The sequence below is a fragment of the Cariama cristata genome, unplaced genomic scaffold (genome assembly GCF_000690535.1).
Source record: "Cariama cristata isolate BGI_N322 unplaced genomic scaffold, ASM69053v1 scaffold20700, whole genome shotgun sequence".
Lineage (NCBI taxonomy): Eukaryota > Metazoa > Chordata > Aves > Cariamiformes > Cariamidae > Cariama > Cariama cristata.
Window position 1 is genome coordinate 45,854 of NW_009594393.1, and position 27,564 is coordinate 73,417.

General features: G+C 45.1%; 1 protein-coding gene across 1 annotated transcript in view; it reads right to left on the reverse strand.

Moving 5' to 3' along the window:
• ARHGAP31 (Rho GTPase activating protein 31) overlaps positions 1 to 27,564 on the reverse strand; it is a 55,688-nt gene that overhangs the window by 8,516 nt on the left and 19,608 nt on the right. The window contains exons 2-7 of the mRNA XM_009697886.1: positions 11,139 to 11,241; positions 10,493 to 10,637; positions 5,744 to 5,826; positions 5,002 to 5,109; positions 3,139 to 3,284; positions 1,136 to 1,334 (exon numbers count right to left, since the gene is read on the reverse strand). Of these exons, the coding sequence (XP_009696188.1) occupies positions 1,136 to 1,334; positions 3,139 to 3,284; positions 5,002 to 5,109; positions 5,744 to 5,826; positions 10,493 to 10,637; positions 11,139 to 11,241 (784 nt within the window). The remainder of the gene's footprint in view (positions 1 to 1,135; positions 1,335 to 3,138; positions 3,285 to 5,001; positions 5,110 to 5,743; positions 5,827 to 10,492; positions 10,638 to 11,138; positions 11,242 to 27,564) is intronic.

The window sequence follows — 27,564 nt, forward strand, 5'->3', positions numbered from 1 at the left end:
TGTGAGACCACTTCCCTGTGTCTCTTTGGAAATCCCAGCTTTAAACAGAAAGAAGCTGCTACTCCTGAAGCCAGTTTTCTTCTATGCATATGACTGCATGAAGCGGTGTTTCAGTTCCTTCACATACCCATTCTGACTCCTCCTTCAATCCATCCTCTTCCAGAGCCAGAACCCTCTTATCTCCCTGTCTTGCTCTCCATAATGGGCTTCCTACCCCCATACTTCTGCTTTTCTTTCAGATCAGTACTCAGAAGAGCACAAATCAGTCCTACAAAGAGGACTAATACCTTGGGGATAGGACTGTTCTCTTCAAGAAAGAAATGAAAAGGCACTCTAGAGGGGCAATACACCCTTTTCTCTTAAGCTGATTATCCTTTTGCCAGTATTTTGTTAGATGGCTCCTTTTTGCTTTAATATATCAAGCGCAAATAAATATCTTTGCTCCAGTGCTTTATGGGTCAGTAGATTAATGAGCCTGCTGCTGGAGAAGGCTACAGTCTCTCAGAACCAGGCAGTAAAGTGGCCATATATTAACAGACAGATAGACCAACAGATAAATATTTGTGCTGGGCAGCAGTGCCAACAACTTCAGCAATCTCAGCTGAAATCAGACTCTTCTCCTGGCAGAGGCATAGGTGGCATAGGTGCCACTATGCAAATATGTGTCCATGCTAGGAGTGAAAACTTGCTTTACTGCTTGGCTATGAGTGCAGAGAAACCTGGAGAATGATGGAAGCTGAGCAGGTTAATGCCACCAGGTGCGCTATGGACCAGCCACCAGCAGGTGGAACTCGTAGGAGAGGTGTGTCCAAATCTGCTCCAAGTTCAGCCCATGTTTAGCCAAATCCTGAGCTGATACAAGGATGCAAAGGCAATTAATTCCTCCTGCAGGAGGTCTGCGAGGTTCTGCCCTGATGGAGGGATGAGGACTAGTGGAGCTACGAACCCAGCAACTGCAATGCTTCTCAGGAGCAGCTGTGCTTCTTTTGAGAAGTGCACACAATTTTCTGTTGATGGTGGCTGTAGATTCACCCGTGCAGGTGTCGGGGTATCACACTAACAAAAGGCTCATTCCTGACCATGCTGGGGAGCCTGTACTTTTTTGTTTACACTTTACACTCCTCCTGGCACTTACTTGCTGTCGGGGAGATCAACAACTGTGTGGAAGAGGGACCCAGTTACAGGGACAATTTCAGGCAAGCTGTTTTCTCTTCTCTCTTTCCGAGCAGGGTGGGAGGCAGACAGACTCCGTGCCTGTGCTTCTTCCAGGCTCACCAGTTTCATCGGCAGGGAGGCTGAGGGGAGGGTCAGACTTTTCACAACTGATGCACTCTCTGAAAAACAAGAAAATACATTCCAGTCTGGGGTGAGGAGAGACAAGAGCAAGAGCTTCATGTCTTTATTCAACTGGAACGTCTCCTGTGGAGGGGAGAAAGGAGTGGCACGTGCAGGGAGAGAGGCTTTTTGTCAGATAAGTCTTCCATCTCCCCAGCAACATTATCCATCTGAGTGCATTCCCAGCAGGGGCCACGCTCACCAGCCAAAGGCTGCATTGCACAGGCTTGCTGCCTCCACTGTCGACGCTTCAGTGTGAAAGAGGTGCCTCTGAAAACCACCGGGACTCACACATTCCCCTTTCTCCTCCCTCGTTCCCTTCCCCTCTCCCTCCCTCCCCAGATTTTGAAGCAGTTCAGTCCCTGATCCAAACCTGGTACCTAATGCTGTCTCTCACTTCCACATCTCTCTCCTTGTCTTGATCCAGGAAGGGGGTCTGTTCTAAAAACCTGCATTACTTTACCTTTCTAATGCGTTTCAGGGCTACGGAAAGCAATGTGACCAATAACTGTGGGAACTGAAGGTCTCTGTTTACATGGGCATTGGCAAAGCCAACTTCCCATATGCCGCCTCAATAACAGCCCTGTCCTAAACAGAGCACCTCAGGGCGCATGAAGGGAGCACAGGCTCTGGAGTCCACTCAGTACTTAGCCCTAACGATGAAGCAGGGTGCAAGCTACTGCCTGTGCAGAGGGACTGGGTGAAGGGGCACCGTCCCACTAAGAAATCAACTGGGACCATCAGCATGTTCTTCTCTTGACTCCATACAGCTGTTAAAGGCCAGCGGTGTTTAGCACTTACCAAACCTGAGCCAGCTTTGGGCCAGTGACCTGCAGTACAACCAGAAGCCTTAGAATTTACTAGCCAGTGTTTCACTACAATGCTTAAGCCAGTACAGGAGCAGTTCCTCACTCTGTACCTTCTGCTAGGGCATAAATGAGGGCATAGGAATGGCACCTGCACCAGCAGAGCAGGGGTGTTACAGGTCAAGCAGGGCACCACACTGGAAACGCAGGCTCCAGGGACAAACCAGAAGAGAATGCCACATGTTAAGGGAAAGGTCGATGGGATGAGCTGACACGGCTAGAAAGCAGAAAGGTGGTTACTCCCTCGCTTCTGAAGGTATTATGAGTCTTCCCAGTGTGTAAAACAGAAAGATGCATATTTCTGAAATTATGTGAAGTCACTGTGAATCCAAGCCCTCTCACTTCCCAGACTTGAAAGCATTTTGACAACAAACCCATCACTAAATAACAAAATCAGCATCTTTGAAAACTGTTGATTCCCCAGGAAAAAAAAATCTCTTTTATAAAATGTCCCCAGGTACAAGACATAAGTTTTTAGAACACAAGCTTAAGTTTTATCCTGGGACTGTGACCTCTGACTTGGGTGGATATGGTGGCTGCAGGGCAGGTGTCGTTGGTATGAGGAATTATAACTGAGGGAGCCTGAAAGAAGAATTGAGACTGTAGCTGATAGGCTTAGACAGAAAACTGAGACTAGGATTGAAAAGCAATCAGGTGGTCTTCCTTTTGTGGAAAGGGTTAAGCCAGGGGAGATCATGCAAAAGATGAGCCATAGGGCAATCTGGGAGCACACTGAGGGAGGCTAGTATTCAAAAAGAAAATGTTGGAGATAGGTATGAAAAGGGCAAGAGTAATGAGAGATTGGGCTCAAGGTGTCCTTGGGGGAGTCTGTGAGGACGGTAAGGGTTGATGTGCTTGAAATATTAGTTGAAGAGGATACGGTTAGAGCTGGAGCATACAGCAAGTGACACATGGAGTGGTTCAGGAAGGTTGTTACCAATGTTCTCTGCAGAACTGGCTTTTCTGTTGTTGTTGAAGATCTGATCCACGTGATTCAGGATGAACTCAATCACCAACTGCTGGACTCGCACCTCCAGGAAAGCTGCATCCCCATTGCAGCCAACTGCCTCGATCTCCTTTGACCTGTACAAGGAAAGAGGTATACTAGCAGCCGGCATTGCCACACACAGCCCCTGAGAAGGAAAGACCAGCTTTCTTCCTGCAAGACTTGGAAGAGGGATGTTTTCCCCACTCTTGCTGCACCTCTTGCTCTCCTTCCCTCACAGGCCCTCATCCTCTCTCTGCCTTTTCACTCTTTTAAAAATAATTTTCCCTGTTTGCTCTGCCACCTCTGTTATTTTCTTTCCTGCCTGTGTTATTTTCCCTACCTAACTTTTACACTCTTCAGTAGTAGAAAAAACTGTGACTCTCAAAATCCATTCTTCTCCCTTTTTGCTCCTCTTTTAGCTATTTCAAAGTTGAGCCTGAAAGACAACACAGGAGCCTTCAAACACTGTTTCCAGATCCCTGCTCAATGCTTCAATCATCTCTCAGTTAAATCCCTTAGAACCCTGCTCAGGTCTTACCCACGCGGATTTTTTCAATGCTTTGCCCTGTGCCCCAGTAGCCTCTTCTCTGCCCCCCTGCACTCCCACATTCTCTCTCTTACTCTCAGCAAAGAAACATTCCTTATCTTGACATGCCAAAGTGTTGCTGAAGAAATTATCTCTGGGCAATGGATCCTTTGTAAAGTTAATGACTGGTGTGTTAGATAATAGCTTGGGGCATTGCCAAGAGGATAACCCTGTAAGGAGACTGCAGTTGCATTGCTTGCTCCTTTCTTTTCCTCCCTGGGACTTGCAGTTACTAAAGACTACAAAAGGAAACAGACGTCAGTTTTTTTGACAAGGACAGATGCTAGAATGAAAATGTCTCAGTAGTAAAGGTCTGCTTTATGGTATTCAATACAGTCAATGTTTGATTCATTTTCAGAACCTGCTCTGCCTGTTTTGTGATTTACAAGTGTGAGATAACCCTTTAGACAACACTTTTTAGGCCTGTACCTCTCTAGCCAATGTCTCTCCCTCCTGTCCTCTGCCAGCCCAGGGTTCGCCCCACCAGCTCTGCCATCGCCCCTTTCCTGCCCAGCTGCAGTCCTGGACTCTTCCTGCATAGTTCATTCCTCTCAATACATGGGTATGGGCTGGACAGGGAAGGGAACTTCAACAAGATACAAAATATTTCAATTTTTTTTTTCCAGATTCTATTTTTTTTTCTTCTGCTTAGCTCTACGACGTATCAGCCAAACCTCTGCCTGCATCTTATCAGGGCTTCTTCCCAGCAGAGTGCCAGGCACAGCAAACATGACAAACTAGTTGGTGGTCTTGAGATCTGACACTAGCTGCCATCTTAAGCCCACCAAGCTCATCTCACTTTTGCTCAGGCAGATCTGGGCACAGGCCTGTAGTATTATTGCCCTGTTGCCCTCCCTTCCAAGCCTTGCTGTCTCTCACCGCCCCACTGCAGAAGCACTGGCACTGGCAGAAATGTCATTTCCGTTCCACAGTGATGAGCTAACCCCTCATTTTTAAATTGATGTGCTCAACTTGCAAATAACAGCTTTTTTTTTTTTTTATAAGAAACACACAAAACCACAAGCTTCCTTGGATGCTGGCAGTAAAACCTCAGATTATTCAACCTGGAAGAATTTTTTCTCCTTTTAAAAGCTGTTTGCTCTGCTCTAGTGTTCCCTTTAGTTGTTCTGCTTTTCCCTGTCTTTGCATTTCCCTCCAGGCTCAGGTGCCGGTGCACCCCTTGGAGCTCAGCATGGTGCTCTGGATGAGAAGACTCTCTACTGTACCTGAGGAGATTGGGAGCCCACACCAAGGCCAGGTTTCTGGTGTGCATGTTGGTCATGTTGCTGAAGGAGGCCAGGTGAGTCAGGTGCTTGATCAGGTATTCCAGCGTTCTGCAGTGGTTTCACATGAAGAAAGAAAAATATGTCAAGTGACCAATGCCTGCCAACTGGGACAGCAAGGCTCAGACCCAGCCCTTGCCTCAGAGTTGTCCCCTCCTCAAGGAAGGCAGTGTCTACAGTGGCACAACAGGACTCATAGGACAGAGGATTTATAGAACCAGCATTTACATGGGATGGCAGAGAACACCTGAACAACTGTGCTCTCGGGTGGCCAAAGATGAGGCACAAACCAAACAATCCTTAGCGCGATGAGTGTGAAGAAGATGGCAGATGGAAGGCAGAGGGAGTGGGATGCTGGAAAAGCTGAGGGCTTAGCTCTTGCTCAGGCACCTCCAGCAGATCATCTTCTCACCACCACACCCAGGATACTGGCCAAGGGTGTCACAGGAGTCATACTCAGGGAAGGAGGATGATAGACTGCAGCAGGGAGAGCTTGTTCAATCTCTAACAATGGTTTGTTCAATGATATTTAAATGCCAGACAAATTGTTGTCAGATTTGGAAATGCTGAGTCAGCTTTTGAGAACTGACTTCCAGAAATTAACTCCAGCACTGTTTCAAGCAATATTCCCTGATGGTCAGGGTCACCACACTGTTCCTCAGCACCTCAATGGACACGTTCTCACCTGTAATGTGATGGTGGGAGCTCCTGGATGACATTTTGAATTCGTGCCAACTGCTCGTCCTCGGGGAAGCGTGATACTGCTTCCTGTGGAGATACAAGGAAACAGTCTGCCCTGGCAATGGACTCAGGGGAAAAGGAAGAAGGATAAGGAGGATCACATGAGACAGCCTGTCTCAGAGGGAATGCTCTCTTGTTACCTTATAGAGGTATTGGTAGAAGAAGTTGCTTTGTGTCCCCAGCACAGCAGAGATTTGCTGTGTTGTTATTTCATATCTCGGTACAGCCTTCCCACATGTTGGGACACGGTGGTCAATCTTTTGGGGAGAGGGGCATTTAAGGTCTAAGATCTTCAATTAGGAATTATGTTTCATTTCTTTTTATTTTTGTTTTTTCCCTTTCTTAACTTTGACAGTGATGGGTGGAATAGAAAGAGAGGGAAAGAGAGAAGTGAAAATAATGGAAAAAATTAAAAATAGTGACCCCCTCTCCCTGAAACTGTGTTAAAAATAAAGCAGGTCTTTCAAGCTGTGTGTTATGAAAACAGCTTGGATATGCGTGTTCCATATTCTTCAAAATAAGGAATATTTTGACTGTCACATGAAGATAGCTATAGGGATTGTTTGTGTGACTTTGCATCTTTCATGATGGGACAAGCCTTAGCAAAATCACTGTCCAGGTAGATTAATAAATTCTTACACTCAGGGTTAGACTAGGTTAGACAGAATCAAGGTTATACACCTTGGTCTTGAGCAAGTGTCTATGGACCAAGAGCTTAGAGACCCATGATAAGCTTTTGTCTGCATTCCTGGAAGTTTACTGCACTGGTATTCATCTGTTCAGCTACTCCTTTTCAGCATTTGTCCTGGGGGAGGACGAACCACCAGCGAGTTCAAACAATGCATGACTGCCTGGGAACCTCCTGCCTACCCTACTGCCACTGGAGTTTAGAATGAGTTCAAAGAAAGATGCTGGGACCCATGCTGCCAGCAGAAGCTTTGCCTACAGACGTCAGCACTGCTCGAAAAGAAAAGGAAGGAAACAACCCATCCCAAACCACCCGTCGCTTAAACATTATGAACCTGAAATTATGAGCCACACCTAGAGGAGCATCTTCTTGTAGCAGTCACTGCAACATCCATGCTGATGATGCTGCCGTCTCTGTTCTGGCCACTGTGCTTTTCCCAGCAGACCTCTTCTCGTGCACAACCACCAGCAAACCAAACATTGCCAGTTTCAAGGCCAGAGATTAATATGAATCATGTTTTATTCCCTAACACTGGGAATTGAGATCTATGCCCTCTAGTTTGAACTCCTCACTGGTGTGATGGCAAAGAAAAACAAGTGAGCTCCCTAGTTTGGTGTACATGAGATGCAGATGCACTTGTTTTGCCCAAAGTAAAGGTAGGTTAACTCCTTCTAGTACTTTTTACCATAACTACAGCTCCATTTAAAAAAAAAAAAAAAAAAAAAGCCTATTACCATCAGCCCAGAAATCCTAAGAACTCTTGTGATCTTCATACAAGGTTTCAAGTTGAATGGCCTTGTCCAAAGATGGAGATCAAGAGAAATATAAACTTCAACTGGTGCATCTAAAATGTTAGATTTCAACTAGATTGTACACAGTATTTTCTCCCCCAGTGCTGATTTTCATTCCTGTATTTAACTTCCAGTTCTCAAAGACCTAATGCTTAGACAGCAAGTGAATACCGGTTTCTCTAAGATCATGACCTGTTCAAACCTCTGAGCCACATTTCTGACCTATACGTGTTGTGCCTTTGAAATCTGAGGCCCCTCCAAAACTCAGGATTACAGCAGCAGAATACAGAATTCAAGGAAGAATCAATAATTCCATTTATTATATGCCTGTTAATCATGGCATGAATTTATGTCATTTAGGATTTTTTACTCCATTGGTGATTCTGGGAGTGCACAATTCATAAGCCCTAGTTAACAAGTGGAGTAGAGTCTGGAGAGAGAAGGTAGGCTTGGCCTCCTACAGTTGACTTGCTCTGAGGGAATACTCAGTCCCTCTATGCCCAGACTAGAACGAGCCAAGCAGAGTAAACTTACCTATCCTATGAAACAAGCATCCATCACTAGACTACAAGATGGCAAGCTGGAGAGCATGAGAGGGCATCATTGTGCAAAAGTTGATAGCCAGTGAGGTCATGACTGGAATGTTACATTCATGAACTTGACATAGTGATGACCAAAAGGCCAACCCCTCCCTAGTCATTAAGAATTTTACTTTCCTTAGCCATAAATGTCTGAATCACTGTGGTGACTCAGAGTGCAGCCTGTCCCATCTCAGAGACAGCTCCAACTGAGTCAGGCTGGGATTAGCATGCATCCTTTACTCCTACCAGTGCTCTTCTGCCGAGGCACAGCTGCCACCCTTCCCTGTTCAGACGCCCCACGCATACACACACTCCTTGCGGCTTTTCTGCTCCTTGGGGAACTGGTCTTTTTTCTTTCTTTCCTCCTGGTATCTGACTGTGCTTCCTGTCAGCTGGGTTACCCATTATAAATCCCTACTGAGTAGACTTATGTGAATAATGGATTTTTTGGCTGAGCAGACAAACTAAAAAGCCAGAGATTAAAAAAAAAAATCCCTTTTAGGTCAATTCAAAGTGATAACATTTTGGGGACCTGGCACAAGATTTTAAAAAACAATTGCTCGAGGTTGACCATAGCATCACACTCAATCATAAGTGAAAGAAATTATGATTTAAATTTGGGACTGTTTAACCCTTTTCTGCAAGACATTTTATTTAAGAGTTAGATGTGTTGATTTAATGTTGAAACATTTCTTTTAGAAAGTATTTGTAAAAGAAACATTTAGACTGTTACAGAAATGTTTTCCCTTTTGTTTTTGAATAAAACTATTTACCAAATGTATCTACCAAAAATCTGCAAGTCATCATCCCAAAACTGCACTTTTCAGCAAACATTCTTTCCTAAAAAAAGTTTCCATCTAAATCTTCATGTTGCCTTTAGAGCATTTTTCTTTCATAAATCACTAGTGATAGCCATAAAGACACCAGCCAAATAGCTTCAACAAGAATGAGACTCATCAGTTACTGTGAATGGTTGAATAATACCCTGTATTTTCAAGATCCTATTCATCCTGACTCTCTCTATTTTAGAGACCCCATCCTATATCCTCAGGATCCCTATATCCTGAGGATACAGGTCAATTTTTCAAATCTGCTCTGAACTTTGAAGTTTTGACTATACATCACCTCAAAACACATACTAATCTTGCTTAAAATTTGGCATCAAAACAGCAAGACACCTAACACTATTGCGTATCTGTCAGGCAGCCCAGTGAGCCAGTTCCCACCCCATGTTCTCCATCTCAGTTGTAGTCCCTAACAGCTCCCTGACTTCTTATAGCAGGTTGCTTCCTTGCTGTCCCTGTCTGGCTTTGCCCTACAGCAAGCCCCCTTGCACAGATGCACCTGCTTCTTCCCACAGCAGGCAACAGGGAATCTTCGGAGAATGTCTTCTTGCGTGTACCCTGTGGATCTCTCTCAGTGCCTCCTGTGCCATAGCAGTGCCACTTGGAAATGCTTGATTCAGGACAGAGGCGAGGCAGACAGCAACACCTGAAGCTGAGGTTGCTTGCCACTTCCCATTTCATTCAGACTTGATTGCAAAAGTTCTTCTCTGCAACATCTGACATTTTGGTGACGTCTGTCCACTCCACCTCCCAGCAAATGGGAAAAAAAAAAATTCTTAACAAAGGACGGATGTTTCTAACGCTGAGAAAACAATCTTTCCCATCCCCCCAGCCCAGTTGTTTTAAGAAGTTGATGAATTCTTTTAGCTGAAAATTCACATCTCTGGCATGTAAGATTTCAGCCTGAATGACTGGATTTAAATTTGATGGTGAGCGGTAAGAAGCAGGCAACTTTAACAGCAAGCATAGCTTGCTGTGGCACCTTTTAATAAAATATTACCTGTCCTCAAAATTAGGCAACTCTCTGAAAAATTCAGGCTTTGTGGTCTTATTTTTCTGCTCCCCCGCAGTCTGCTCCTAGGCTCCAACTGTATCCCTGTATAATCTATGACTGTTTTGCAGAACTGAGTAACTACTCTTTGAATTATAATCTCTTTAAACGCGGTTAGAGATTTTTGCTTGGCCAGCTGCCACTTTCCTCTGCCATTCGTATTTATGACATGATCATGACGGACCTGATATGCTGTAGCTGGCATAACCTGTGTCATCATTTGTACTCTGACAAACTATGTGAAAAATGCTCCAGCTGCAGAGAAGTTGGTGCTTTACCATGGGCTGAGCAACCAGTTTGTGCAGGTGTCAGGGACTGTTGGAGGGATGGGGAGGAGGAAACCACACTCTTGTGATTATGATTACAAGCCCCAGGTGACCCAGAAGACTCTCAGTGATGGACAGTAATGAGGAAAAGAAAGAGAATTAGTAATTCTGGGAGGAGGTGCACAGTGGGGAGAAAGAGCAACAGCAGGGAAGCAATGCGGTGAAAAAATGAGCAAGATGAATGAGAGGAAACAGCAGAGGAACAGAGAAGTAAACATGAAATGGTGGAAAGAAACAAGGACAAGGAAACAGAGCCAGCACCAGACAAGAAGGGAAGAGCACTGAGAAGTATTTATACAGATAGATGCACCAGAAGCTAGGACATTGGAATGAATCCCAAACAGCTGTCATGGAGGAACCTGCAGCACATCCACACTGCTGCAGAGGAATGAGAACAGCAAAGGGTCTCACCGTGAATTTCTTGTAGAGCTCATAAGTGAGGAGAGGGTTGGGCAGTTCCCTGAAGTACAGCTTGCAGAGCGACCCCACGCAGTGGATGTCCTGGAGGTAAACTTCCCTTGTCAGATCCGGGCATTGGTCAGAAACAAACTCTTGTCTGAAACAATATGGAAAGATAATAATGTAGGTGAATAAGAGCTGTGCCATCCCTGTTCTCCACCGTAAGTACTCTTTTACAGATAGAAGAAAAAACAAACTGAAAAGCAGAGATGTCTCTGCAGCATGGCACAGATTGTCTCCTGGGATCAGGCCCCGAGGTTTCAACCAGTCTCTGGTTTCCCTAACATCGCTGCATGAGTGGACCCCAAACTGATATAAAGAGATTGCTTTGTCTTAAAGTGAGAGAGAAGAACTCAGCATTTGTGCTGAGACCTTCCATGTCTTTCACATTAATAGATGCAGAGGGAGATAATTTTTTTCTTTGTCATGGACTAATCCCTGAAATGCTGTATTTCCCTGTTACCAGCTTCAGAGGCAGTTTATCTTCTGCATCAGCATAGAGCTCTGATGTCCCCAGCCTATGTCTGATGGACTAACAGCAAAAAGGTACCGAGCAATGTGACCGAATCCCTCTGGCACTCAGACAGGTTGCCCTTACCTCAGCTTTTGGATGTTGGATGTCACTCCTGAGAGGCGGTAGATCCCATCCACAATGCCATGAGTCTCAATGAACTCCGCACAGCTCTTCAGCACGTAGGGGACTAGGAGAGGAAAGCAAAGCAAGACACTTAGTGAACACACACCGAGAACTTCCACAAGTCACCACAGAGGAGACAGTTTCATGAAACAACAGCAGAGGCTCTCTGTACGTGCAGGGAAGGTTACAGCAATGGGAGAAATACAGGGCAAACTGAAAATAAACCCCACAAAGTGGCCACAGCCAATTTGCAAAGTGAGGATGTGCTATGGTTGTGCTATGCCACGCTCATTGACATATGACAATGACTGACCCTGAAGTCACAGAAACATTATGGGAAGAAAGGTAGGGTTTCTCTCTCCCTTTTTCTTTTCTTTCCAGAAAAAGAAGCAATTTCATTCTAATTGAAAGCATGAGGTAAATCATGAGGTCCTCGGAACCTCTCCCCTCCCCAAGATAGAGCTCCAGCCTCACTAAATTGTGCCAAAAGGTCTGATTGGCTTGGATAAAAATCAGAGAAGCATTTGCACTTCCATATAAGCCTACATACCCAGAGTTTAGTGCTCATAAACTCCCACAGAGGGGGTATAAAAGTTCAAATATTGACTAGATCTGCACACTGACAAAATCTGACATTGGCTTCAAAAGAACTCCGGCAACATAACCAGCCAAAGACTTAACCAACCTTAAAGCTGAGAGGAGTCTGAGGCACAAAATTTACATCCAGACATGGACGCAAAGCATATGTTTATTTTTTCCCCATTACATAGGTATAGGAAACCCTCATCCTCTTGGTCAGACCAAGCCTCCCTGTCCCCACTACTATAACAACCTTAGCTATAACAATAACAGTAAGAGAGCCCTTCCTTATTAGGTGCTAGAAATTACTGTGTATTTAATGCAATGCTTCACACAGCCATAAGTACAAAAGTCAGTAAATGCAGAAGTTAAAGTTCCCCACTGTAATACTGACCCTGCTGCACTGCACATTCAGAAAGCTGTATGGAAGAAAACAGACGAAAGCCATACATTTGACTGGAAAGCCCAGCATAGCAAGTACTACATCTTTGTGGCACCACAGAGATAATCGCTCTGGCCGGACCTTCCCTGAGTTCTGCTCAAAGTTCAGGACCATAATGACATATTAACGTGTGCCTTATCAGGTAACATCCAAAGACAGCACTCCAAGAACAGCCTGAACAAAAAACAGCTGGTACATTACTGTATTTCTCATGGGTGCCACTGAAGCCAGAGCCAGTTCATGGGTGGACTTGCCCCTACCAAGGAGCCCAGGGCACAGGCTCCAGTGAGGAGGGTTCCCAAGCTGGTGTCTACCTCAGTGACACACAGTTTATTACCGAGCCCAGTCGGTCAGGGAAGTGCTACCCTTCTGCCTTCTAACACTTACCAAGGGAGGTAAAGAGGTCCTTTCTGTGGGTCCTTTCTTTTCTCTTTTGGCCAGCCCAAATGCAGGAATACACAAAGTGCCAGTGATTACTTGGAAGCCTGGATGATCCAGACAAATTCTCCTCAGTTGAAGGAGCCTCTCCAAAACAACAGGGAAAATTTGACTTTATGTTTTTTTGAGGAGGGACTCATAATGCAGGTACATTAGCCATGCTGTGTCACACTCAAAGCCCTTGGGCTGATTTTTAAGACCCTCAAGTTTTTGGGCTAAGATTAACAGCAGAACTTCTGGCAGGGGCCTTAGCCTACTACAACAATGCTCATGGAAAATCATGAAATCACCAAGAGAACAGGTGAAGTCTACAGCATCAAAGCTTCATCCACAGCAGTCATGGAGCTACAGGGCTCAAGGACTTTTGAAGACAAGGTACATCAGTACCTTCCAGAAGGAACATGAGAAGCATTCCTTTCATTGCCTACAGTGTGTACTTCCTAAGAGGACTAGATGATGTGAAAGGAGAGAGAGCAAAAGAAAAGTATGAAATTTCCTTAAAATCCTGCCAAGAAAAGCCCAAGTGACACATCAAGAAAAAGGACCTTCCTATCTCTGGAAAAGCCCTGATTATCTGTAAATGCAGTAGGGAACTCAGATCATATGATGATGAACATGCTAGAAATAAAAAAAGGAAAGGCAAGTGACTTCAGGCCTCTTCTTCATTTCTGGCTGGTCGGGCTGTACCTTCTTTGTGGTAGGAGCTATGCATACATGGCATATTAAGATCTCCTTCTTGGTAGGGGTCTCTGGGAATAAATCTAATGTAAACTGCAAAAATGAAAGCTAGACAGATCCATGTTCACTTCAGATCTATTTGGGTGGGAGAATGGGTGAACCACTCCATGCTATCTGGAAAAAGAAGAATTAGTTGAACAGAAAACCTATTTGATCAGGACAGCCATGTGACAAGGTTTGTTTAAAAATTAAACAACCTTTCATATAGACAAACTTCATATGATGGTGTCTAGCTGCCACAAAAATGGGGTCCGTGCCCACAGTGCCCTTTATTAGATACTCTTTTAAACCTAAATGTTAAGAATAAGCACACCAACTAAAAATGCATATACTGGTTTGTTGTGACTAATTTGACCTCTTGAAAATAAGATCCATTAAATCACACTATTTTTTTGCTGAGTTTTACGTTTCCTTGGGATAAATTAGGTCAAGAGTCCTCAGGCAGGTAAGCAAATCTCTTACACATAAACCAGAGAAGGCTAGATCCATCTGTTGAGACTGGTAAGCAAAAAAAGGAGCCTGAGGGGAATAATCTGTAGCAAACGTATAAAATTCAACCCATTTTTAAAAGTAGGTGAAGACTGCATAGTAGAGACAGCCTATAGACTGCAGATAGACAATATGCACTGAGCTCTGCCGGTATCTCTTACTCCAGTCCTGCAGTCTTCCCTGCTTTTCCAGCCCTGGACTTCTCACATATCTCTGCCGGTGCCCTTCACTCATCATGTACGTGATTTCCTGCCATACCAGGCCTTTGGCTGGTTATGCTAAAATGTGTAGTGGTTTTGTAATGTCAAAAAAAAAATCCCACACAGGACACATTTCACTTGCAACCAGAAATTACAGACTTTGACCTCAGATCCCTGGAGGTGAAGGGACTGCTTCAGCTTCCTGCAAAGCAAACCCCTAAATGCAGCACTTGTATGAAACTGGGGCACAATAAATGTTTTCTTTGAGGAGGACCTGCAGCTCTGAAATTCCTGAGCAGCTCTGATCTCCTACAAAGCTGAGTCTTTTGGGCACTTGGGGGAGGTGAGTTTAGACTAGCAGTGAGCAGCTCCCTCCCACTTCCAGGCGTTTCTGAGGTGGTTTGCTTATTTCAGAAGTGGCTCCTGATAAACCAAAACAAAGTCTGTGATCAACCCTGAATGTGTGGAGGTACAGACTCCAGTGTGTGCTTTACAACAGGACTCTATCAGCATTACAGGGCCCACATAAATCACACAGCTGAGTCTTTCCTAAAGGAAGATGAGACATGGATGGGGATTTGTAGCAGGGGCTATGCATGTGCATGTAGACACAAAAAGGGGGGGGATGGTGGTGTCCAATCTTGACACTTCTATAATTAAAACTGTGCTGGAGGCTTAGAAATTGGAAGAGGCAGCTAGTGTCACACAGACCCCGCTTGTTCTGCCAGACAGTCAAACTGTCCTCATTTAAAATTACAATAGAAACCAGATGGAGGAGGAGAAGAGACCGTGGAGCAAGGCATCAGTCAGAAGGGAAATTGAGTTATAAACATACTGTGCACAAAAGACAATACTTCTTTTCCCCTAGACAAAAATAAACCAGAAGGGCAGTCACAGTAACTCGTTCCACTCTCACTGGATATCACCTTCGAGCTCAGTGCATGGAGACATTCACGTTCACCAGGGTCTTTTCCATGACCACAGCTTGTGCCACCTCCTTTACAGGTGTGTGCTATTCCTGCTAGGTCAAGTATCACACCTCCCTCCCCTTCCAATTCCTCCAGCTTCCAATGCCAGTGGTGGGCGCTGAGCATCTCACCTCCCAGCATTGCTGGGATTTGGTGGGGGGGAGCTCTCCCTTCTCCTGTCCCTTCCCAGCCATGATGGTACACCCACCAAACCTCCCCACCAGCAAGCAAGGTGCTCACTCTGCCCACATGACAAACGCTTTATCTGGCACAAGGTTGAGCATTCTGGATCAAAGCTGGGGAGCCCTTTAAGCATGTACCTAACTAAATCACCAAGCAGCCCAAGTAGGAGGGGATGCTAGGAAGAGAGGGAGCCACTCGATTTAATGACTGGTGGGAGGATGGCCCCCTGACCTCCCACCAAAGCCAGCAAAGAGTGAGAAAGACCCTGGTCTAGCTGGAGATGCAATCAATGCCCTGTGGCCTTCCATGCTGCCTTCTAGAAGAAACTCTTAGTCTCCATGGGCTGCAGAAGGAACCTAGGGAGGAGGTTGCTGAGTCAGCTACCCTAACCACTCAGTGTGAATACTGCCCAGTAAGACTGTGCTTAAAAAGTTAGCTAACCTGAACTGGGTCCTGTGTTCAGGGTACACTGTACTGAATCGGACTGAACAGCAGCAGGCTTCATTTTTGCCTTTATCCTTCTGTTGTTCTATCAGGGGACTCCTTGCAAGGACAAAAATTAGTGACAGAGCTACTCAGGTCCTCCTTAGTGGCTGGTTTATGCCACATGGAGGAGGTTTCATATCCTCTCTAATTTTGTTTTAATTTTAGTTCAAGTAACAGGAGGATAAATGTAGACCTTTCATTTCACCTGAAACACAAACTTTTTTGGAGTTTGACTTGCAGGAAATAGTTTGGAGCTTGTTTGTTTTTTAAATTTCTCCCAAAAATGAATCCTGCACCATAAAAAAAGTTGTGGGCATTTTTATTTCACCATTTTGGTTCTGTTACTTATTAGTATTTTTTTACATTGTCTTCCATTGCCCTCAATAGCAGTGCATGCTTCCTATCATGCTATGTCAATAGCATGAAAATAAAGGTCAAAATAGTCTCTTGTTTCAATTTAAATGACTAAATTAGGAAACATTTCCTCCCCAAAAATAAGTGTTTCAGTCTGTACTAAGCAAAAGTTGTTATTTTGTACAAAGAAAAATAACAAAACAGCACACATTTTACAACATGCTAATATATTAACTTGGCCTTCTAATCACAGGAAAGGAACAGCACTGTATAAATGGCAACATACTTTAGAGTCAGTATCTCTGATGTGACATTTTTCTGCGTTTCCTGATGCTTCCTACTTTAAATCACAAACTTTAATGCTGATTCACTAGATTTCTTTTTTTCTTTTTTTTTTTGCTGATGTTGTCTGATTTTTACTAGGCGTAAGGTTGGCTGAGAAACAGAACCCAGAGGAGATCAAACTGTGCTCTCCTCCCTGCAGCTTGCCCGATCCTTAGTCCAGCACAGCAGTCATGATTCCAGTTTGCCTTCCAATGCATAGCCCTAACCCCTGGCAGTTAAGGATAAATCCTGCCTTATCATCTCCTTTGCCTTCCACCATCTCCTTTTCAGCAGTGGCTGGAGATGGAAGGAACCACAGCATCCGAAATCGCTGCAGAGGTTCTCTTTTGCTCAGAGATGAAGTTGGCTGAGCTGGGGAAGGGGAGGGTTTGCCCTGCCTGGACATAACTGCAGGCTACAAGGGCAAACAGAGGGCTTCAGTCTCCAGGATGTCTAGGCATACTTTTCACCAGCACTAAATTCATTTTACAGAAGAAGAAAAAATAAACTGTCTTACCATCAAATTCCAGTGTTTAGTTTGGCTGTTAGTGCTGAGCTACCACAACCCTGCCATGCATACACACACCTGTGTTTGAATAGCGTGAGATAGCTAAATATCACCAAACAGGCTTAAAAACAAACCAACTTCTTAGAGTCCTCCTCGCCTCTTCCCCCTTAGCTGCCATAAATATAGTTAATAAAAGACAAATAGCTGGCACTGAGGTGATCCTCTCTGTACAGACAGCACAACTGAATCACCATATAAGTCACACTTAGTATTTTTTTTTCCCTCTACTTCTCTGGGAAATGTCTCTGCAATGTCACGAAACTTAGCACAACAGTGCCGTTCCCTGCACAACAGTGCCATTCCCTGCGATGAAAGCACCGTCCTGAGCGCAGTTGTGATTCCAGTGGGCAAAGACATAGGAAAAACGGATATTGAATCTGTCAGATGCTGCAAGCCATCACCCTCCATGGCCTGCATGGGAAGTGGAAATGCTGAGCACTGTTCGGGATGTGGCATGCTGATTTCAAGCAAATGCATTTCAACACAGCCTGCAGGCCCAGTGTGAGTTTGAATGAACTCAACGGCATCACTATCAAGTTTTTTTTTTTTTTCCCATTGATATTACACCCAGCTTACATCTCACATATCTAAATAAGATGTGTGGCAGCACCTGATTTTCCAGAGCATATCTGACAACTGTGATGTTCCAGGCAGAAACGAAAGAGCCCACGGCAGACCTGGCCAGCTCATCAACAACATACATCAAAGAAAGCTTAAGAGAAAGCATTACACAAGCAGACGTTGAATGCTGACTCTCAACCCCAGTGGTCACCCCTCTGAAACGTGACTAGTACCTTGACATAGCTGGCAAATTCTGTCATGCAGGCACTTTTGAAAAGAGGTTGTACTAAATACTGGAATAGTTTTGTTAGGAAAACATCCTGCTGTGGGTTTCCTGCAAAAAAAGACCAGATAACTGAACAGGATATCTCTACTCCTAACTTTCATCACTCTCTCATACAGCCACCACTGCAGCTTAGGTTCTGCAGGACAGGTCAATGAGTTGTGCACGTCCTCAGCTAGCCATTGGCATCCTAACAACTCTGATCCACAGCAGATTAGGGTGGATATTGCAGAGGGTTTTGTTCACCACAGCACAAGCAATTGGGGTAATTAATTCTGGAGCTAGGAGTAACAGGACAATTTATACAGTCTCATAAAAGGGACTCAGGTATAAGTATAGAAAAGATCAGAATAGTTTTGAAACTGCATATAATGAATTGACCTCAGTCTCAGTAAATGCCTAGATACTATAAGGATAAGTAGGCTGTGAGACAGGAATTCTGCCACTAACCTTGTTTCTAGTGACACGTACTAAAAAAGCTACCAAATCCGAAGGTCAGCACTTACAGAGCACATGAGTGAGGAGGGCAATGCCAACGCTGCAGCTTAAGTGAGCCAGGAGGAGCAGACTGCAAGGGAAGAGTGCAGGTAAGTGTTGAACACTGGGGTGGACAGCTGGTGATGTAGGCTCCGTTTGCAGTCTCTTGAGTGCCCACTGTCTTTCATCTGGATCCATAAACAAGCTTATGGACTGCAGGTGTCACACTGTATCATGTTTTCCTTCCTTTCTCCACTCTTTTCTTAAGCATGGACACCAATGTAAGCCATGCTAACCTACTTAACTGCTGTCAACAAAGCAAGGAAAATATATGGATTTCATAAGTTTTTTCCTTCTCTCAACAGATTTTGACCTATGTGTTTTCATTTGCAAGGGCTTCAGAAGCACGTTAGAAAACAAACAGCACATAGTCTCCATCTTTCACCTGAGCCTGCTAGCTGATGTGGACTTGCATAGTTTCTTACAGTCCCAAAATTACTCTAGAGGTGACTCATAAGCTATTACACCCATTTCTTGACTGTATAAAGAGTGTAGAAACCAACACCTCTCTTGATACATGGAACTCTTACACGGGATTCTTAGGATCCCAGAATCCAGAGAAAGGCAATTCAAGGGAATCAACACATACTCCCTACATGGCTGTCAGTGTTAGTTTGTTCCTTATTCCTTTTCTACTCGGACTTTTGTGTGCCAGGCAACAGGGATCCCAGGTTTCTCTTTATAAGGAAGCCTTTTGGGGCTGTTAGAAAGAAACTCTGGATACCTAGATTTTGACATGCATCTGAAAAATAGCAGCTACTGGTTAAACAGCTTTGAAGTCCTTTGTACTGTGCCTTTCACAAACACCACCTCCATACAATGAAATCGATAGCAATCTCTATAGGATATAGAATTTCTCTGTAGTTTCTGTGCTGTTCTGTCATGCTGTCTCACTGTTAGACAGCTCCTTAGTCCACTTTCGTAGTGATGGCATGCTGGTGACAAAACAACTGATTCCCAAATAAATGTTTTTGGGAGGCTTCAGGAAAAATGATGCTGCTGTTATCCTGCTGGTGAAGAGTCAGGGTGAAGCGAGGAGCTGGGCAGTTGTCTCATGAACTCTGGTGCTGCAGCAAAGTGGGCTGCTCTGCAGTTCTTTTCGCCATTCTTTCCCAGGAAATTTCTGTTCTTCCTTTGAACGTGCAAGGATAGGTTGGAGGTCCAGCAGCACTCATGGTTCTCCTTCCATGCTTGCTGCACAGCAAGTCATTTACAAGCATATATGACAGCCATTCCCAAGCTTTAAAGTGCACATCCAACTGTGCCATCTAATGCCAAATGGCAGTGCCAATGAGCTCAGGTGTGTGAAAGGGAGAGCAGGGGCCAATCACCCCACTGAGACCCCAGGTTAATGTTCGGTAGCAAGGTACAAAGAAACTGAGAAGCTGGTCCTGGATAAAGCTCTCATTTGGATAAAAAATTGCATGGCTGAATCTCACAACACATATTTATATCTTTTGTCTTTTTATTTTGCCCTCTGTCACACTGATGGACTGATGCAGACTGACACTAGATTATGCAGCAATGTTCTTTCACTCAGGCCTCTCACTGATCTGGCCTCTAGGGCTCTCCTTGCAAAGACTGGATGCAACAATTTCCAGAGGTTATTCCAAATGGGCTGTTTTACGGATAGTCAACAATTTAGGGCAAAGAGCAGGGAAAATTGCTGAGGATCATTATATATCACAGACAGACAGATGAGGAGCCTAAATACAAACGCATAAAGGCCGCAAATGAGAAGTGAAAGGCAAATGAAAGCAGACTTTTAAGAAAAAGTAAATAAGGCTTCATGATGTCAATCTGATTGAAAACAAACATGCGAAGGCACTAGCAACCATCAGCCATTACAATCTGAAGCCAAGCAGCACAAAATCCATTCCATCTTTGCTCAGTTGCTGAGCATATATTTAGACTGAGTGTTTTCATTGCAAGGCTGGCTGGGCCTGACCCAACGAACTGCACTCATACAAAAAATCCCATTGAATTCAGCAGTATTTTCCACAGCAGAAAAAAAAATATCTGTTTGTTCTACTCTCTCTTACCTCTTACCGTGGCATGCAAATACTAGCAAACAAGGTGTAAGAATGATAGAAGCATTTTCACCAGCTTTACATGAGCATAAAATCATGGTGTGAGGTTCAACACAGATTGGAGAATTAAGACTGCTGCTGGCAGTGGAAGGTCACCTAGAAATGCTCCTCCCAGCCCTGCTCAGAGGAGGCTGAAAACAGGTCAGTCTTTATTTGAAGAGGATCAAGTTCAGATTGCTGATGTTTGTCTGGTGAAACGAGGTGCTCTTCTACTCATCCTAAGTAAAGCCCAGGGCATATGATCACCACAGCCTGTGGGCTCGGTTTCTGTGTCCAAACAGCATGGAGAAAATTCTGCCAGAAGTAGCATCTGGTCAGACACACATAGTTCTATACATAAATAAATGTATATCTATGTATATAACAGTATACCTATGTATGTGCATACATATATTTTTACATATACAACCTGATTCATTTATGTATGTATGCCTGTGTGTGACAGGTGCATTAACAGGAAATTCTTTTGAAAGAAATAGCTTTTTTTTTAGTAAGGTGTTGATCAAAGCCTAATACCTAAAAGCGGTATTTACAGAGTCAAAAGCTGCAAAAGTCTTGCAAGGCTGATGTCATAGGTCTGCGGGATGCATCACCACATGCTGCTGCTCTTGCTTGTTGAAGCTTGCTCAGCCAACCAGAGAGTAAGTGATTTCCACAGGACATTTTCCATGCCCTCCTGTCACAGACAAAGTGTATTTAGCTAGTGCATTGCCCTGCACGTTACTACTGTGCTGAAAGCCTTTCTGGGTGACGTACTTACTCTCAGCCAAGAAAAGCTGTTGGTTTGGGGGTGGATTCCTCAAGCATGCATGCATGGAAGCTACATCAGCAAGTCCAGAACTAGTCTCAGTGGATTAATTTCACTCAGTAGCTTAGTTAAGAAGGGTAGCCTATGCCATATGGGTCATTTTGGCTACACCTTTTCATCGCCAGAGGCTGCAGTCCTCTAAAGTGTGCCTTACAGCCTTGATCGCAGGGATCATATTTTCCTTTCCATATACCAGGGAGGACAGAGAGCTCTAAAAGAAGCTGCTGAGCAGCCTGGCTCCAACATCTGGATGTGGTGCTGCACCTTCAGGGCTTCCTTCAGAAACAGCAGGGAATACAGCACTGCTCCATCTGCCAGCCTTGTGGCAGATCAGCACTTTGCATATGTTGCAAGAGGGCAGCTCGCTCAGTCTCCAAAGCCTGCGAGAATCATCATGGACAGCAGAGGAGGCAGAACAGTATTTGCAAATGGTGTCACACAGCCTCCTAGCCTTCTAGAGGCTGATGCTGGGCTGGGATTGTTTAGAAGAAAACATTTCCTGTCATGCTGTTTGTGTCTACCTCCATCCCAAGATGTCGACACATAACTAGCAAGATGCACCCAGAGCGTACGGCATGGTTTCTCCAAGGCTGACCTGCAGGGACGGTACCTCTACAACTGCCTGCCTGAGGGGTAAGGGTATCAGAAACAGAAACTAGCTGTGTCAGAAGGTCAGTGATGAAAGGAGGCACCATATGGCTTTTACAGACCCTAATAAAAGGGGAAAAGAAACGAAACTGAATAAAATATTACAGCATGATGGTATCTTCATATTCCCCAAAGAGGCTTCTATCCACTCACATAGTAGGGACAAGTCAGGAGGGAGACCTACCTATGCGCTACTCTCTTTTGTATTCCCAAGGCCCTTCTGCCCACAGTGGGAGCAGTTGTCCCTGTGACTTTCCTCTCCCACAGAAAATCCCCCTATTCCACATGAGATACAAGCCTCTCCCTCCCTTCATCACACCATAAATATGCATGCCAGGGCTTATCAAGCTGAGGGTCATTCTCAGTGCTAACAATGGAAAAAAAGGCAATATCCAGCTGTTACTAAAGTAGTAAATCTAGTCAATTCGCAATTGTGCTCCTCAGTTTCCAAGCCCCCCAACGGACTCCTGATATATTCCATATTTTGCTCTTTATTTTGTTTTCCATTTGGCAAAAGACAGGCTCCAAACCAGTCTGAAGAAAAACAACCTTCCTCCCCCTCCCCCCCCCCTTTTTTTTTTTTCAGTGCGCTATCTCTGCTCCAAGTCAGGCCAGGTACAGCTTATCATTTCCTCTGCACAGCAAACACCATCGTGCATGCGTTTCCTGCCGGCCAGTTCTAAACCACAGGCTGACATTGTTTTCACGGCCCCCCTCGCTCGGAGGCAGGAGCAGCTCTGCCGCACAGCGCTTCCTGTTGATGTCAGGCCCCTCTTCCTCCCAAAGCAATGGGCTTCCTGGCGGCATCTGTGTCCTTTTCCATGAGGACTAGCAGGAGCCATTTTCCTACATAGTGGCTGGGGGAGAAAAAACAAAAAAGGTAGTGGAGATAGGGATATAATGGGGAGGAGCAGGGGTGGATGTTTTTTTTTTTCCTAGCAGTGTTGAAGAACATCTGGGGCCCCTCTCAATGAGGAGGAGAGAGAAGAGATAAGAGGTCAAAACAATAGAGCTATGTCTCAGGGATGCCGGTATTTGCAAGTACCAGAGAAATCTCTTATTAGCAGAGAACATCAGAGACTAATTACAGCTGCTGATTTCCCACTGCTAAGGAATGTCAGCTCACAAAAGAAAAGCTACAGCCACAGCCCTCGTGCTCCAGCGGCGCTGTCATAAGCTGTGGGAGATGCCAAGACCTTTACACCAGACCATTGCCTTCATTTTTATTCTTTCAAATGGAGGAATCTCTACCACTGCCAGCACTGTTTCATCAACACTGGAGAAACCAAACGCCAATTGCAGGACACAGCTTACACGAAGCTAAATCACTTCAGTTCCACAGACTGCTATTGCATGAGCCACTGCCCCAGCAGAGAAGGGAAAACTTAACCAGACATCATTTTGAACCTCCCCCGGTCCATGGCATTCAAGGTTTGCATTTGTGCCGTTAGAGAAGCTGATGGGTTTGTCCCAGCTCCCACCAGGAGGTTATCAGTTTGCTGCACAGCATAAGAAACAGCACAGGAACGTGTGATTTCAGGCTCGGCGGTGATGTGGACATACAAGAGGGCAGAGGGAGAGGAGCAGAGCCAGCCCTGGCAGCGGCCTTGCCTGCCCTCCCCAGTGTTTCAGCCACATGGCTCCCATGGCCTCCCACACAAGGCGAGGAGCTGGCTTGTGTTAGGGCACGATCCCCTGCAAGCAAAGTTTTCCCATGACTGGGGAAGTAGAGTCCCCTGGCATTTTCTATACCACATCTAAAACTATGGCCAAACAGGTGGGGTGGGGAGAGAGTTTACAAAGGGGTCTCTAGCAATAACAGAACAGGACCTGTTCCTTAGAGTCTCAACTACTGCTCCAAATGGTCCTCTGGGATGAGTTTCATGTATATTTCAATAAAATATATTGTTATAATGTGATTTTTTTCTCCTTATTTTCCTATCTGTTGCCTGGTCACCTTCCTGTGTCACCGTAGTAACTAAGCAAAGGGTTACACTTCCAATTTGTGGCCATAAATTGCCACAGAGGCTGACAAAATTACTCCAGCTTTATGCAACTGCAGCCAGCAGCAGATGTGGCCCCAAGTCTGGCAGAGCCAGTGGAGCTGCAAGGGAGTGAACTGAGGCTTAGTTTTCCTCACAAGAAGAAACTTTTACTCAAGGTGCAATTGCAAAATCTTGATGGCTGGTGCGGGTGTAAGAGGCAAAGGAAAAAAGCCCACCTACATTCTTACAGCAGGAGTTGGCCAGTGTAGCTGAAATTTGCAGTGCTGACATTTAGGCAAGCATTCCCGACCGCAGGAGATGTGCCCCGCATAGCTAAACTCAGCTGGAGCTGTGCTGCTGCTCACACGCAAAAGCAGGACAGGGCACCAGGAGAGGAGACCTCTCTGCGATTTTTAGGGAGCTCCAGCCTACACAGTGCCAGTGGCTTTTCTGGAAGGTGCCTAGCAGCCAGCAGCACCAGCTAAAACCTGTGAGTACTTGGCAGGATGGGACCCCGTTTCCAAAGCTGCTCTGGGAGCAAAACCGCCTTTTGCCGAAGGAGCACACAAGAGAACCAGGCTCCGCTGAGCTCACATTTTCCCGTCGCACTCTCCCTCTCTTTTAGTACGGCCTGCTATTCGTGAATGAATTACCTCAATTCCTCTTAAGCAATGTACTGACCAGGAAAAGGGCGTGGGGATTATTAATGGAAAAATCCTTGAATCTTTTAGCCCTGTAGCACAGCTACAGTTACAAGGAAAACAGGATACCATGCTGCATATGGGGAGGAGGAAGAGAAAAGGAGCAGAAAGTCTAATGATCTACAGGGACTGACTCGCAAGGAAGAACAAAGTGGCGGTGGTAAATAGGCACAGCTGGCCCAAATTACCAGGAAAGAAACAAACACACACAATAGTGGTCTGCACGGGCTTCAAATACCACTGAGGGAAAGGGCTTGTTCTGGATGATCAAGCAGTTGTAACTAGGAGTGACTGAATGAAATTATGAGGGGAAATTTAGGTTGAATGGTAGGAAAAACCTCCTAAGAGTGAGACATAGTATCATGTAGAATTGCCTTCTCAAGGGAGGGGGTGGGAGCCATGCTGCCTGGATATTTAAAATTAGGCAGGAGATTACTCTGAAGGGAAGGATCCTGCATGGGCCACTGTGACAAAGACAAAACAGTCTTGCTGGCCTTCCCATGTCGTTATCAGGTGATGCCTTTTATGCCAGAGTGAGATCTCATGGAAGACCTTGCTGTCTTAATTATAAAAGAAAGCACATAGGGCCAGCACTTACTACAACAAGGGACAACCGCAACCAGCAGCTGGAGTTTAAATTGGATACTAAAGCATGCGGGAAGAAAGGCTACTTGAAAATCTTCCAGCACAATGATTTTCCAGTGGGAAAGTGTCCATTTCACAGAATCCAAATGTTTCACCGGAATGCAGGGATTCAGTTTGATTTTTCAACCAAAGAAACACTCAAATATGTTGTTTCTAGAAGGTGAAACATGTTCACTTCCATATCATTATTTTTAAAGTAATATAACCTTTTGGATAATTTTTATTCAGGGGAATTTTCTGCTTTTTAATTTTGATTCCTAATTAAAGGAAGTCTTGCAGTAGGGGAAGAGGGAGCACAGTGCGAAACAGGAACCATCTCTAATGGATCTCAAGTGATATCATCAATGGCTGGCTAGTGTTTGCTCCTCTCTGTACACTTCTGAGGATGGCAGCACCGTTCCTTGAAAGCTGAAGCCCAGAATATTGTGTGTGTTTCTCGTCAATGAACAAGAGAAAAAGGAAGCGAATGCCCTAGGATTTGCTTTTCAACCCTTGGGATACAAAAAACCCTCATTTGAAATCTTGCTTGTATCTCACGTCCCCCATTGTGAGGATAAAACCCCAGCACAGTCTCACAGAATGTGCTTCACTTCTGTCAGCAAAAATCTAACCCTTTGGCAAGGAGTCATGAATTAACAGAGGATAAGTATCGTTCTCATCCCATAGGTGCAAAAAATGAGAAACAGAAATGAGTTGGCAGCCTGAGATCATGCAACAAGCTAGTGGAAGAACTAAGGTTAGAGCTCACAGCTTTGATTCCTGCTCTGTAACTAAACCACATGGCCAATTTTCTTGTATCTCAACTCCTGGTAAACAGAAACTTGCCTTCAAAAGTTCAGAAGTTGGTAAAACACGCAGAGATTGCAACTGGCTTATCAGAATCATGGACCCAGAGAGTTGAGTTGAAAATCTCACATAGATGTGTTTTTCTGGGAGAGGCTCAGCTCTTCCCAAGCTTCTACCAAACCAGAAAGACCCTCCCTACCCAAATTTCTAGTCAAAATCTGGACACACAAACTAAAACCTCAGAGGAGATTTGAGCCAGACATCGCCAATCAGATTCTTGAAGCAACCTTTTGGGTTGGTTGTCCTAAAAGTTAACCTTGTACCAAAAGACCAGACTTCAGTAACCCTGTGCCTGGGAATGTTTGGAACTGGATCCATGCTTTGTGGTTTGGTCTCACTTCTAATTCTTTTCTTTTTTTTTCCTCTTGAATGGTTCTCTCATAACTAAATACCACAATAATGGCAAGAAGCTACCCAGAGGCCATCTGGGGAGAGACTGCATTATTTCTGATCATTTCAGGGAAGGAAGGTTGGTAGGGGGTGGGAGCAGAGGCCTGAATTCACTGGAAAGGATGTCCTGTCTGTTCACAGATCGGTTATACCAAACTTCTTGTATTGCCTGTCTTCTGACTTCTTCCATCTCTTCAGCTATCCATTGGTTTCCTTTCTTTACATTTCATTTTCATTTCACAGGGCACTCAGTTTTCAGCATAATTTTCTTCCCATGGAGGCCACACTCAAGCCCTACCTTTGGGACATGGACCAAGGTTTAAAATCCCTCCCCAGTAAAAAGGCACTTGGATCTGGCACTTGTGAGTCAGGCCCGTACCTTCCAAGTGCAGCTCTAAACTGGATCAAAGACTTTTGTTCCCAGCTTTTGTTCCCTTCTCTGTTCCCTTGAAATGTCAGCAAACATGACGGCTTTGTTGATGCCGTCAGGGTGGTCTGACCGCTTCCCACACTGGGCATGCAGATTGGGTAGCCGTGGAGCAGTCAGCAATTCACTGGGTGTCTCCTCTAGGATGTTGTTGTTCCTCACACCAAGGCAGTGGCCTGAAGCAGCAACACTGCCATGAAATCAACAGAAAACAAATCCACCTCCAGCTGCCCTGGCTCACACAGAGACACGCAGACTGTTTGTTCCAAACCAGCAGCTGCCAATGCTGCCAGGAGGACAGGAAACCATGCTGGGAGCTCAGGGCTGTCCTCGGATATTGAGATGGATACCCACCCCTTCAGACATGCCCCCTGCTTTGTCTGGAGGAAGGCTCAAAATATATGTGATACTGCTGCCTCCTGAGCCGACAGACTGCAGGGCTGTCAGAGCTCACAGCCCTCAGAGCAGTTCTAGCTGTCTGCTGTCTTACAAGTGGAAATGGTTTCTCTCAAGTCCAAGTGGGAGGACACAGGCTTTTCCTACCCCAGACACCCCCTGTCACCTCCCCAGATGCCCCCAGGGCCCCTCTGAGATGACCTGAGACTTCCCTGGCTACAAGCTGTTCCTTGGTTGGTGCTGGCTGCACCACGGCGTAGGGGCAGACAGCACTGCCGGCCATCCTGACCCATGTTGTTCC